We start from the raw sequence: 14,272 nt of genomic DNA, 5'->3' as shown, positions 1-14,272 counted from the left end.
GACCAGTGTAGGCTTCCCCACACACTTACACACTTCTCCACGCTCACACCTGGCTATACAAGTACACCAAACTTGTCGCAGTGTTTGACGCATGTCACCTCAACTCATACAACAATGTGTCATCTATATTTAAACTCCCATCAATCATGACGTTTAGCAAACGTTATAACGTCACGGTCATACAGACTGTACACAACTGCACTATACTGAAGTTATACCTAGAAAGACAGCCTGTACACAACTGCACTATACTGAAGTTATACCTAGAAAGACACTTACTTGATAAGGAAGTTGACTCCATTGCCCTTCAGGTCAAGACTGACCAGAGCCCAGCTGGTTCTAATGGCGTCTTTCTGACGTTCTGTCAGCCCAGTGGCTTTATCCGGCGTGTCCATGTCTCGACCTCCACCGAAGATGTACTGCACAGTGGACACGACTAGACCCATACTGAAACCCAAACAATCCATGCCGTGATTGCTGATCATTGGTCTCCAGGAACAGTGTCTGTAAACCCGTTACTCTCTCAATATTTAATCCCGGTGCTGGTGTGGTTAGGAGATGGAGCGGCATTGGTGGAGATGCTGGCAGTCTGGCATCTCGTGGAAGGCATGGATGGTACCAGCTGCTGATCTGTACTTACACGATGTTCAGTGTGTGTGTGCGTGTGTGTAATGTATGTTCCAGGTACGTTCACTGTGTGTTCAATGCGTAATCAGTGTACGTTTAATGTCTGTTCAACGATTGTTTTGGGAATGTTAAAGGAATGTCCAACGTATTTCCATTGTATGTTCAGCTATGTTCAATGTTTGTACGATGTGTAATCAGTGTATGTTTAATGTCTGTTAAACGATTGTTTTAGGAATGTTCAGCGTACTTTCAATATATTTTAGGTATGCTAAATGCATGTTTCAGTGTATGCTAAATGCATGTTTCAGTGTATGCTCAATGTATATTTCAGTGTATGTTCAATGTATGTTCAATGCATGTTTCAGTGTATTTTCAATGCATGTTCAATGTATGTTCCGCGTACGTTCTATGTGTGTCCAATATATGGTCAATGTATGTTCAGGGTTTGTTCTACGTACGTTCGCAGAATATTCGATGTGTGCTCCAGTTATCTTAAAGGAATGTTCATGTTGCACGTGTTCAGTGTACGCTAAGATATATCCATGATATATACAAGGTACGTACAGATATATCCATGATATATACAAGGTACGTACAGATATATCCATGATATATACAAGGTACGTACAGATATATCCATGATATATACAAGGTACGTACAGATATATCCATGATATATACAAGGTACGTACAGATATATCCATGATATATACAAGGTACGTACAGATATGCACATGATATATACAAGGTACGTACAGATATGCACATGATATATACAAGGTACGTACAGATATGCACATGATATATACAAGGTACGTACAGATATGCACATGATATATACAAGGTACGTACATATATGCACATGATATATACAAGGTACGTACAGATATGCACATGATATATACAAGGTACGTACAGATATGCGTATGATATATACAAGGTACGTACAGATATACAGGTATATATGCACATGATATATACATGCACATGTACGTACAGATATGCACATGATATATACAAGGTACGTACAGATATGCACATGATATATACAAGGTATACAAGGTACGTACAGATATGCACATGATATATACAAGGTGATATATACAAGGTACGTACATGATATGGTATACATGATATATACAAGGTACGTACAGATATGCATGCAAGGTACGTAATGATATGCATGATATATAAAGGTACGTACAGATATGCACATGATATATACAAAGTATCCACATGATATATACAAGGTATGTACATGGTATGACGATATTCGATACGAACGTACTAAATTGTTTTTGAGACTTGCCATCTAAATACATTATGTAAAGACATCACTATGAAAGTCGCGATGGACACGGGAATTGTATAAACAAAATGAGAGTGACAGCAATCAGCTCTACCTCACCCGTCACTGGTAACACTGGGAATTTTGTATACGAAAGTTGTATCAAAATGTCACTGGCAGGTCAATGACAATGCACGATACTGTCAAAATGTCGCTTATTTATATCCCAGAACAACAGGTTAAACCTTTGACACGACCCCCGAACAAAATGAGCCAGCGAATTACTTTTGACACCTCTAATACATCATTCAGCCGACTTCAGTGGCAACGATCATTAACAAATATCACGTTATCCCTTGATGTGTTTTCCGTCGACGGACATCAGCTGGACATGGAATTCCAGACGGGACAGCGATTGAAAAATGTAGAGGAGGAAACACTGACATACCGTCAGATATACTGACGCACAAAAGAAAGTACACACCTGCTGTTTTGACATTGTTTTACAAAAGAAAATACAACACACAACATCAACGTAAATACCAAATTGACATCATTCGTAGTGTTGTGAGTGGAATGTCATGGAATTCATGACTTTGTTGAATGACACGCACAAATAGTATAAAATATAGTCGATTGTTTGCTCGTTCTGCTGGGTTATGGGTTTGATTTCCGGAATGGTTAAATTGTGAGAAGCAAGTTGTGCTGTCGCCAGTTGGTTAGCCTGGCTCCAAGGCTGTACTGAATGCTGAGCCCATGGATGTATAGTAATTCTATCCCTGGAAGAGGCAAGTCTAGATAAGCGGACAGTACATCTAAGGACCCCGGTCTGTTGTTTATTATTTAAACTATTAAGTTTTACCGCAGATACTTGTACAAGTCTACCAGTTGGTGTATGGCTGGAGTAATGGGAAACGATGCAAACTCCACTCATTGGGTTATCCACTCATATAATTTCCACTTCTATTTTGCCTTTGTCGCTGTACGAAATATGTTTGAGCTGTTAAATGAGACCTGTTCTTCTCTGGCATTGACATTGTGTATAGCAGCATAGCAATGAAAGGGTGGTCAGTTGGGCCTTGACATATTCAGTATTAAGGTATATTCACCAACTGAAATGCCGCTTTATGCGTTATGGATGCCATGGTGATATGGTGATTGTGTTCACAATATCGACCACTAGTGTGGCTGCCCAGAACTCAAGGACAATCCTGCAGATCCACGGGCGGGATAAGGATCTAAACCAGGTTATCTTTTGATTGATCCGTGTGTTTGTCACGGGATTCATCAATGCTGGACAGCCAAGGTATTTTGTATTTGTGTTGTTCCCCTGGGGCATTACGGGGTACACGACCCCGTGACTGAGTGCGGGGAACCTTTGGGCAGCCCACGGTCCACAGTAGTCCAGAAGATACTCACCCACTGAAGCAGTGTAACCCTTGTCACCTACCACCGGTATAGGTTATATTCGACTCGCTTAGAATGCGAAACTGATTTTTGGTGCCGGGTGTAACAGTAACTGCAGCAGCAGCAGCAGCAGCAGCAGTAGCAGTAGATGTAGTGGTGGTGGTAGTAGTAGTGATGGTAGTGGTAGTGGTAGTGATGGTAGTAGTAGTGGTGGTAGTAGTAGTGATGGTAGTAGTAGTAGTAGTAGTAGTAGTAGTGATAGTGGTAGTGGTAGTGTGTAGTGGTAGTGGTAGCGGTAGTTGTAGTGGTGGTGGTAGTAGCAGTAGTGATGGTAGTAGTAGTAGTAGTAGTAGTAGTAGTAGTAGTAGTAGTAGTTTGGTTTGGTTTGGTGACCACCCATCCCGTTATTCGCCTCTTACAAGCATGCGTTACTGAAAAACAATTCTATCCCGGATCTTTACGGGTAGTAGTGGTAGTAGTAGTATAGTAGCCGCAGCAGCAGCAGCAGCAGTAGTAGTAGTAGTAGTGGTAGTAGTAGTATAGTAGCCGCAGCAGTAGTAGTATGTCATTCAGGAAGAACAAACCATGACCGAGGCACAGTTAACGTGTCTTGGTAACCAGACGCGATGGGTCGATGCTCAGAATATTGACCTATGGTTCTCTGCTCAGGGCAGCCTTTTAATTACATGAGGCGCGGATACAGCCGGGATATGAATGACTGTGATATATACCCGAATCAGGCAGTGCTTCTACTTTTAGTGTGGTGTGGTGGTTCTTCACAACACTAGCTCCGTATATACATGTATATATACGACGCTTTGACAACATTAATCTCCCTGAATTAGCTTAACAATCAACTGTCAAGGACATTCCAAAGGCCTCGTGGCCAAGCTAGAAAACCAAGAGGGAAGGAAACTAAAAATCATTAACCCCATGACGGTGTCATTTTTCTCCTCCGTTCTTATCGCAAAGTTTTCTGAACCTGATAGCACGGTAGTACGGCTGGAATGTTAAGGAATGCACCACCGCTCGAATTTAATGTTTATCCGTCGAAATGTCGACATTAGAACGCTGATATACCGCGCATTTGGGCGTGTTTAAATGGAAAACACCATGCTATAGCTTTAACATATATTTCACCCAGTCACCCATGGGGTTATATCGGGTACGTGTTTTGACAGATGGTCCATTTGTCCAAATTACCCTCCAAGTATTAAAGGCAGATTTGAGTTTGTTTAAACAAGTAAGTGTATCTGGTTTAAATGACGGGGAAAGATATGACATTATGTAATAATACGCGTGATATCTAAAACAGACGCTACATTGAATGGATCGCACAAAGGTGACGTCTAGTTCTGTCACAAGCCGTTACCCAGTCATCGTGAAGAACCATTATATCAGGGCTCAGTTGCGATGCGTGACATAATCATTAAGCCTTTTACAGGGAATTATCGCTGTGCAGAGCTAAGGCACAAAAACCTCAGACTCATGACTGTTTAGTCTGTCTCACAGTCCCTGAACGACATTATTTTCCCTACAGCCTCGCCCTCCCTGCAATGCTAAAGCCCTAAAAGAAGCAAGTCTAGATTTCCCCAGGTCTGAATCTCTAGTCTCCCTGAGTGTTTTTTTTCAATATAAATTGGTGTATTAATTACAATCAAATTTATATATATTCAGAGACTAAGCGTTAGTCTGTCCTATAATCAGTGAATACGTGTAATGCTTTCAGGCGCATAAACAGGTCCAATCAGAGTATGCAAAAACATAGCCCGTAGACAAAACCCTTCCCATGTTGAATGCAATTGAGGATGAAACATCTATGTTGATCACCAATATGGCCTTGAGTCGGGTTCCACTCACAAGTGTGAGGGCCTGTAGCAGATGGCCGATCTTCTATGGGACGGCTACATTCACTGTTGGTTGACGAACATCAGCATTCGATACGTTGCACGCCATTACACAAAGACCTACTCAGGAAGGACGGGTAACAACGATTGCCAAAGAACACCAGATAGATCTTTTTAAAGATTGATAGAGTGTTTTATTACCCATATGGTGAAACATAACCAGTGTCATATATATCAAATGTGCACATGTGCACATATCACTCTTACCTAGCAACCATTGTTTCTGTATTTCTGTGACGTTATTAAACAATTGAACGTGACGTCATTGAAGAGGGCCGTCACACTTGCTTACCGTGTTAACTGCACAAACGTACATAAATAAAATGGATGATAAAGAAAATATTACAGTCGAGCAAGTGTGCCATATGACTTATATGAAACTCGTGCAAAATTACGCTCGCACGGGCAATACAAAATTTCACACTCGTTTCGTATAAGTCGTATAACACACTTTCTCGTGTAATAATCTCTATGTATAAATTTAGTATTTAGGTAATTTTGCCAATAAATGAGAAGGACTGCATATTTAAAAATGGGAATCGTCCATGTCGGACAAGGTTAAACACTGGAGGAGAGTGATTTGATTACAGTCACATTGGAACGGCGATGAAGAACTATTTCAAGAATGACGGTAGTTAAATAGGTTGTTTCCTGCACAGCAGGGGTGAACATTTCTTCTAGGGGTGAAAGCAACAGAGGTAAGGTGAGGACAATAAAGTTCAAAATCAGTGCGAATCTGGGAATCGAATCTACGATTTGCAGATACTTGAACTCATAAGGGTCACAACTCTGCATATCATTAGGGGGCGTGGTGGGCGAGCTGGCTAAGGCGCCAGGCTAATGATCCAGCGGTGGTGCCGGGATCGAGCCCACCTGTGACCGGGTGTAAAACCCTTGGAGTCAACTTGGAGTGTGCAGACTCTTTCAGTGTTGTCACAACCCCTAGTGTACAGTACACAACCCTGTGCACTTAACAGAACCCACGAATCCGTTGGTATATGGCCAGATAGTGGCCATATGAATACGTGCAAACACCTAGTTGCGGGTACAGCAACGTGCAGTAAACTTAGACAAAGTACTGTGACTATGTGTCCCAGTCCACCCAGCTGTGAATGGGTACCTTGTAAGGATGGGAAAGCCGCAATAACTCGGTGTGCCTTGTGGCAGCAAGAGTTGTATGATCCCCAGGCAGTTGAGATTGATGCTCCGTTGAGATTGACATCCAATGATCGATGGAGAAAATACCAGCACCTTGAGCATGCACTAGTGCATTGATATGTGCGTTATATAAATATCGAATAATAATAATAATAATATCAAACAGCTGGGCCTTCTATGAGAGACGCACACAGAAACATGAAAACTATAAGAGAGATACGTCCAGATATGCGTGAGAGAGGGTAGGACAGAGAGAAAGAGCAGCTTGACAAAGACGTTTTAGGACAGAAGGGAGGGAGGTAAATAGAGAAGAGACCCCCTTTACTCCAGCCCCACCCCAACACACCCAAGTCGAAGACTTTCGTTTGACATGCATTACCAGTTGTCTGCCCAATTACCAATATGTTTGCTGTTACAATATGAGTTAAAAACTATTGATTAAACTATCTTATTCATTATGTCTACCTACCACAACAAACAAACAAATGCAAGGTGCAAAACAAAACGATATATCGTGGTAATCATAGTGATTATATATGTATACAATAACTGTAATATATATTTTATGGACACGAAAGCTGCCCACTTTTTCATTTTAAACAATCACATGACACTAATCTAATACTACAAGACAGTACTGTAATACACATAGTCTTGTAACAAACATGTTAAGCGTAGAGTTCCATAGAAATGTTATTGTTAGCACCTTTCACTGATTTATATTAACGACAGCAATAATAGACATGGTCCACATCCTACCTGACGGTTGAGTGTAATCCGGGTTTATCCAGGGAAAGAGTTCAACACAACGCTCCTACACGCGATGCACGGCCCAAATGAACCTCCTCCACAGTTTCAACAGGTAGGGTACACGATCTAGGAGATAACCCGCTCTGAAGTAACATTTGAAGAATTCAGCGGCAGTCCTCGCTTCAGTGAGGTAGCCAGGTGACCCTTCGCTACTGGTTGACAGCTCTGTCGGCGCGGGAGCCTGTAGGGGGAGCTTATACGTTCATGGTGGATGATCTGACGTGGATACACAAAAGGAGAGCTGCTCGTTCAGACGATAGACTCCGTGAACAAAGTTTCTAATTGTCGTTGACAAAGCCTCTATTGACATTCGCGGTAACTGCCCAGCGTTGCGTCAGGTGCACTGGGATTATACTTCAGTTTAAGTGTAACTGCTGCTGAATAGGCGACATTGAGCAACTGATAACCATGTGTAGCGCGTGTCAGTTGCAGTGACTGGTCGCATGTGTAATGATGAAATGATGATGCTGAATGTAGAGTGTATCTCTAACTTGGGCTGTGTTGGTATGAACAGTGTTGTATGGGATAGAGGACACACTGCTCTCTCTCTCTCTCTCTCTCTCTCTCTCTCTTTCTAGAGTGGGGGTTTGGGGTAGGTTATCGGGGTGAACGGGAATGGGTAATTATGTATAATGTATGGAGGTTTCAGCTGGGATACACTTTAAATGTAAACTAAGGTTGCTATGAGGTTATTTAAGAAACAGGATATCACGTTTCTGACATTAGAAATAAAGTATGATGACACAAGAACGGTGTGTAGCGTAACGCTTATAGTCTCTGAGTACATATTATTTTGATAGAAAAAAGCTCCAGTGAGAAGGGAAACCGAGGAATTCTAGTCTTGCTGCATTTATGGATAGTAGTTGTGTTACGCCGCACTCAGCAATATTCCAGCTATATGGCGATGGTCTGTCAAATCGAGTCTGGACCAGTGATCCAGTGATCAACAGCATGAGCATCGATCTACACGACTGGGATACGATGACATGTGTCAACCAAGTCAGCGAGCCTGACCACCCGATCCCGTTAGTCGCCTCTTACGACAAGCAAGGGTTACTGAAGATCAATATTCTAACCCGCATCTTCACGGGTTCATTTATGGCCTAATCATTGCAGAAAGGGCAGTGGGGAAGGGGAAATAATGCGGGCCAGGGACTGTAAGACTCTAAAAGGTGTGTTACCATCTCTAGCTTATTACCTTCAGCAAAAGGTATGCCGCTTTTCATACGACATATGTTATTTTTAGGTAATGTACACCGCCTTCCGCGTAGCGTATATTATTATTTCTAACGTAAAGTGTAACGTTTGCACCCAAGTTGTGCTATGTCAACATAAACTATAATATTTAAGCGTACAATATTGAAAATGAGGTACAATGTTTACCATTGAGAATGTTCTGTCTCAAACGTCAAGTCTTTAAGTTAAGGTGTGTAGTTTTTCAGGTGAGACATATTTAACGTTATGTAAAGTATGCTGTTGTTACCTGGTGACTTTACCGACAAGATAACATATAATACTTCGAACAAGTACAGCGTCTACCAGATACTATAAGCAGCTTGAGGTGCTGTGTTTAAATTTATGGCCGGCTTTAGGAATTGACGTCTACGGCAAGGAATGAAAGGATTTAGTCTAACTGTGCCTATCACAGTACAGTTGTGGCATATTGACATTTGGTGCCTGGGGCTTGACAGCTATACCTCAATCTGGCCATCGACCATTTTACTGTGTTGTAGGGGCGGTGAGGTAGCCCGGGGGATAAAGCGTTCGCTCGTCACGCCGAAGGCCCGGGTTCGATTCCCCACATGGGTACAATGTGTGAAGCCCATTTCTGGTGTCCCCTGCCCTGTCATTGCTGGAATATTGCTACAGGCGGCGTAATCCCGACTGACTGACTCACTCACTCGCTCACTCACTCACTCACTCACTCACTCACTCACTCACTCACTCACTCACTCACTATTGGGTTGTACGAATTAAAGTGGAAGAACAGAACTTCACGGGGTAACAAGGTACTTATCCTTGGTCAATGTGGAATATATAAACTAGACTTGTTGACACAGTCATGTGGAACGACCACACTGTGATAAGAATGTTTGGTAGTTAGGCATATTCTAATAGAAACTTATACGTGTGTAGGAAATAGATAAATGACTTGCTTAAGCTTAGTTGATACTAATGACATTTACCTCAGATAACGTTCTGTTCTGGAAAGATCTTCACGTGTATGTAGGGCGCCTATCAGTCTCTTGTACACACAATGTATGAAGCCCATTTCTGGAGTCCCGCGCCCTGCTATTGCCGGAATATCGCTACAAGCGGCGTAATCCCAGCTCAGTCACTCACTATTGGGTTGTACGAATCAAAGTGGAAGAACAGAACTTCCACGTCTATGACACATAATGTTCGCAGACCATTCCATAAAGGGGCGGTGGGGTAGCCTAGTGGTTAAGCATTGGCTCGTCACGCCGAAGACCCAGGTTCGAATCCCTACATGGGTACAATGTGTGAAGCCCATTTCTGATGTCCCCCGCCGTGATGTTGCTGGAATATTGCTAAAAGCGGCGTACAACCATACTCAGTCAGTCAGTCAGTCAGCCATTCCATAAAACAATAAACGTCCAACCGTCACCAGCCTCTTGTTATCTGTCTCAGTATGGTATTGAGCCTAGCAATAACCTTGAAACTCTGAGTTCACATTTTGTTATCGTAAGGGATATTGTTGATCACGTTAGGTATGTCATCTTAATAAAGGGTATGCTGTTTTTTATAACGAAGGGTATTCTGTAGTCAATAACAGGTTGTGATAAGTCGGATATGACACTCGACAACTGTCCCGATGGGAGATATTCCTTTGGTCGGTACGGTACTGCAAGGAGCGATTCAATGCCTGTGGGTATTCCAACAATGTCAATGGTGTCAAAACCGGTGGTGGTGTCTCAAATGCTTGGCATCACATGAGAAAGGTATCAAATGGCTGACATAACCCAGGATGCTGCACCAGTGCATCTCAGAGAGCGAACGAGTCGTAAACAAGTCCCTTGTCGCATCACAGAATAGAAGAGTCATGAACATGATACGCCTTTGTTGGGCTACTAAAACGCTTTCCTTAATTGAAAAACATACGACTTATGTGGGCCAGCCTTATTGATATTCTACGGGTGTCTTAGAAGTTTACGCAAATAGATACAGGTTTTGTTAAAATCTGATGACTACTACCCATCACAAATCCATCTGCACCCCCATCCAAATATTAATTCGTCGGTCTTATTCGCGTCATTCATATTCACTTGCACTGAATATAACGGACAGAAACGATGTTCAGCATGGCTTGACGTGAATAGAAATACCCCATGGCAGACAGAGCCTTCTCATGTGTCATCTGGATTGAAACGCTGTTGTCGATTCTTGTACAACCTAGTGGGGTAACAAGGTACTTATCCTTGGTCAATGTGGAATATATAAACTAGACTTGTTGACACAGTCATGTGGAACGACTACACTGTGATAAGAATGTTTGGTAGTTAGGCATATTCTAATAGAAACTTATACGTGTGTAGGAAATAGATAAATGACTTGCTTAAGCTTAGTTGATACTAAAGACATTTACCTCAGATAACGTTCTGTTCTGGACAGGACTTCAAGGGACGAGTCACCACCAAACAACTTAAGCCATGATACAAAGTTAGATTTCTTTAGTTCGATCTCTAAATGAAGAACAAAGGCAAAACTACTGTTTCTTTAACTCAAGGAAGGTTATATCCAGACATTGTTAAAAATGAAACACAGAAACACCCTATCGGTTCCTCTGAACTCCGTGGAGATTGAAACATGTCTGGATTCGTATTTATAGATCCCAATGCTGGGTAATACAGAGTTGTAATGACGAGGTTTCGTTGAAATCAAAAGCAAATCAGGGCATCGAACTCGAACCCACGAGCTGACACATTATCCACTCGCCTATTGGCTAATGGAGATGCACTGAATTAAGTTTACACTAGGGTATGTCATTTTGATACGATCGGGATACTCTTGATACTATGGTGACACGTGGGCACATGGTCAATGTATGTAGTGGTCAAACAGCAACATGTCCATATAATGACATTCCTGTCTAAAATATATCATTTATAAACGTATGGACAATGTGATCAAAGGAAATGGGTGACAAATTTTAAAGGAAAGCTGAGAAACGATCTTCTAAACGTCTTTCACTTCTGAGGGGCAGTGGGGTAGTGGTTAAAGCGTTCGCTCTTCACGCCGAAGACCCGGGTTTGATTCCCCACATGGGTAGAATGTGTGAAACCCATTTCTGGTGTCCTCCGCCGTGATATTGCTGGAATATTGCTAAAAGCGGCGTAAAACCTAACTCACTCACTCACTGGACACGGTATCGTCCGGATTTCACTGTATACATAAGGAAACGAGAGAGAGCGAGCATAAACCTACATATAACATTATCACAACACATTCGGGTGGGTGGGTGTTTTACAGGTCTGTCCATATTGCTGCAATATCACATCCTGGGACATGGGAGTCGAACTAGAGACGTGAGCCTTCGAGCGAACACACTAGCCACTGGTCGCCTGTACATTATGACAGACCATAAACACCATCCAACCGGTTTCTATATCTGCGGAATGTTTTGCAGGCACAGTGGGAGTTATGGCATTGCAACAATGTTATGGAAATTCAGGGTATCGATCCATAGAATCAATTGTTTCCTTGCCAATATGGACACTGATAGAGAAACAATGAAAGCGAAAAATATGAAAGGGCTTTTTCGGCCTTAAGCCTCTTTAAAACAAGCAGTAGTGCCCTCTACCCGCAGGGCGAGTTATGGCGATAGAGCTTTCGCCAAAGCAGGTCCTCTGTTATGGAACCAACTACCTGAAAACTTGAAAAACTTGTCAGACATCATTCCATTCAAAAAAGAACTAAAACAGTTCTTTTCCACAGAGCATTCGACCAAGCGCCTTAGAGCAAATCTTGGATTCAGGCGCTATACAAAATTTAACATTATCATTATTATTATTAACTTCTCATTTTAGTACTTTTCACGAAAATACAATCACTAATTAAGTGACTGAAACATTTGTATTACTGTGCCACGACCCTGCGATATCTTATATCTGTCTTGTTAGCTGATGAAGGCAGTGCAAAGGTCAGTAGGTCAAGCCAAAATACCCTGCCAACGGTTAGAGTTGACCTCTGGAGATAATGGGCCTTTAATAATCTGTGATGTTCATTACGAAGGGTCTAAATACATGGAGTAAATCCCCCGTCAAGCTAGTCCGTTCATCATAAATGTCGGATATAGGGTCATACGATTTTACAGTAGTCTGTGAAACCGTTGACCTGTGCCCATTCTCAGAAGCAGTATCTAGTCGTAAATAGTTTTATTGTCCTTGCGAACATTGTTGGAAAGATATATAGCAAGGTTCTCTTCACTTGTCCTTTTTTCTCATCCTAATATCCTAATTACAGTTTTATCACAACCCTTCTCTCGAAGTGCTCGATGTTTCTTGTTCTGACAAGTTACAGATGTCTAAAGTGTACGGTTTTCGTCTTTGATGTATAAGAGAAAATGGATATATTTAAACATAACAAGCTTAATTGCAGTTTACAACCACCCGTTTTTAATATCTAGAATCAAATGTGAATGCCACTTTGGTTCATGTTTCGCTACAAACAAAACCTTCCTCAAAAGTCATGTTTACACGCAAGACTAAGACTGACCAGTCTTTCATGGACACAGCCTACCAAAAGGGACCCTGTTGTAACTTTCATTATAGATATAGTGCATCGTGTTTAGTCTTCAGCCTGAGGGATTAAATCAAGATAGAATTTAGTTTCAATAGCACATTGTCTGAGAGAAAGACAAACAAAATGAATTGTATTCGAAGAGAAACACAAAACACAGCGTCATACTCACGGACCAAGAGCCTCGGGTAATATTTTTGGATACGCCCAATTACAACAACAGGTGATAGACGCATCTGTTGATTTATGTACATTTTAAAACAGACACTGGACGCAAACACTGGCCCTAGGACAGTTTGATTGGGTCCAGCAGACCACCAGACCAGCAGACCACCAGACCCAGTCCGCCGGCAGCTATTTGTAACGAATTGGACCCAAGGGACCACGACGTTTTTCTCAGGTTGACATAAGACATATACTGGATACCAGCAATATTTGCGATATATACTATACAGTCGTGAGTTACATTAATGTTGGTTGGTTGGCTTGATGTTTAACGCCCCAATATCCCAGCCATATGGAGGCGGTCTGTAAATAATCGAATCTTGATCAGACAATCCAGTGATTAACTTCATAAGTATCCATCTACGCAATTGGGATACAATGGCAAGTGTCAACCAAGTGAGCAAGCCTGATTATCTGATCCCGTTAGTCGCCTCTTATGATGAGCAATGGTTGCTGGAGACCAATTCTAACCCTGTTCTTCACGGGTAGTTAAATTTAAAGAATATGATATGCTGATATCTGTGTACCCAGTCGGTCAAAGCTTTGATAATCATGCCGGTTTATCGGTTTGTTTGTTGTTTAACGCCACACTCAGCAATATTCCAGGTATATTCCGGCGGGCTGAAAATAATCGAGTCTGGACCAGACAATTTAGTGATCAACATCATAAGCATCGATCAACGCAATTGGGATACGATGGCATGTGTTAACTAAGTCAACGAGCCTCACCACCCGATCCCGTTAGTCGCCTCTTACGACAAACATTGGCTGATGAAGACCAATTCTAACCCGGATCTTCACTTGTAGTTACATTTAATGACTATGATATACTGATATTTGTGAGTACCCAAAGCTTTGATGCGTCATGTCGGTTTACGTGTTTATTGTTTAACGCCGCGCTCAGCCACATTCCAGCTGTATGGTGGCAGTCTGTAAATAATCACGCCTGGTGTGATCAGTCTGTAACGATAATATGCGCCTGCCGGACCAGTCAATCCAAACGTGATCAATCTACGCAGTTGGGATACGATGACATATCTTCCTACGAACCTGCCTAAAATCCCCTAGCGGCATCCGATCCCGCGCCATG

General features: G+C 42.1%; 1 protein-coding gene and 1 long non-coding RNA gene across 2 annotated transcripts in view; one reads left to right on the top strand and one right to left on the bottom strand.

Annotated features, from left to right (window-relative positions):
* The window catches only part of LOC124281977 (globin-like), a 38,587-nt gene extending 30,983 nt beyond the window's left edge, over positions 1–7,604 (bottom strand). The window contains exons 1-2 of the mRNA XM_046717987.1: positions 7,147–7,604; positions 280–447 (exon numbers count right to left, since the gene is read on the bottom strand). Coding sequence (XP_046573943.1) covers positions 280–446 — 167 coding nt within the window. The 5' untranslated portion in view covers position 447; positions 7,147–7,604. The remainder of the gene's footprint in view (positions 1–279; positions 448–7,146) is intronic.
* Positions 7,605–8,977: 1,373 nt separating this feature from the next.
* LOC124282016 lies at positions 8,978–9,542 on the top strand. The gene is made up of 2 exons (XR_006900037.1): positions 8,978–9,030; positions 9,478–9,542. It is a non-coding gene; the product is annotated as an uncharacterized LOC124282016 (long non-coding RNA).
* The last annotated feature ends 4,730 nt before the right edge of the window (positions 9,543–14,272 follow it).

The sequence above is a fragment of the Haliotis rubra genome, unplaced genomic scaffold (assembly GCF_003918875.1).
Source record: "Haliotis rubra isolate DU_JTF1 unplaced genomic scaffold, ASM391887v1 Scf291, whole genome shotgun sequence".
NCBI lineage: Eukaryota > Metazoa > Mollusca > Gastropoda > Lepetellida > Haliotidae > Haliotis > Haliotis rubra.
The sequence above is the reverse complement of the archived record's forward strand: the minus strand, read 5'-3'. Positions and strand labels throughout refer to the sequence as shown.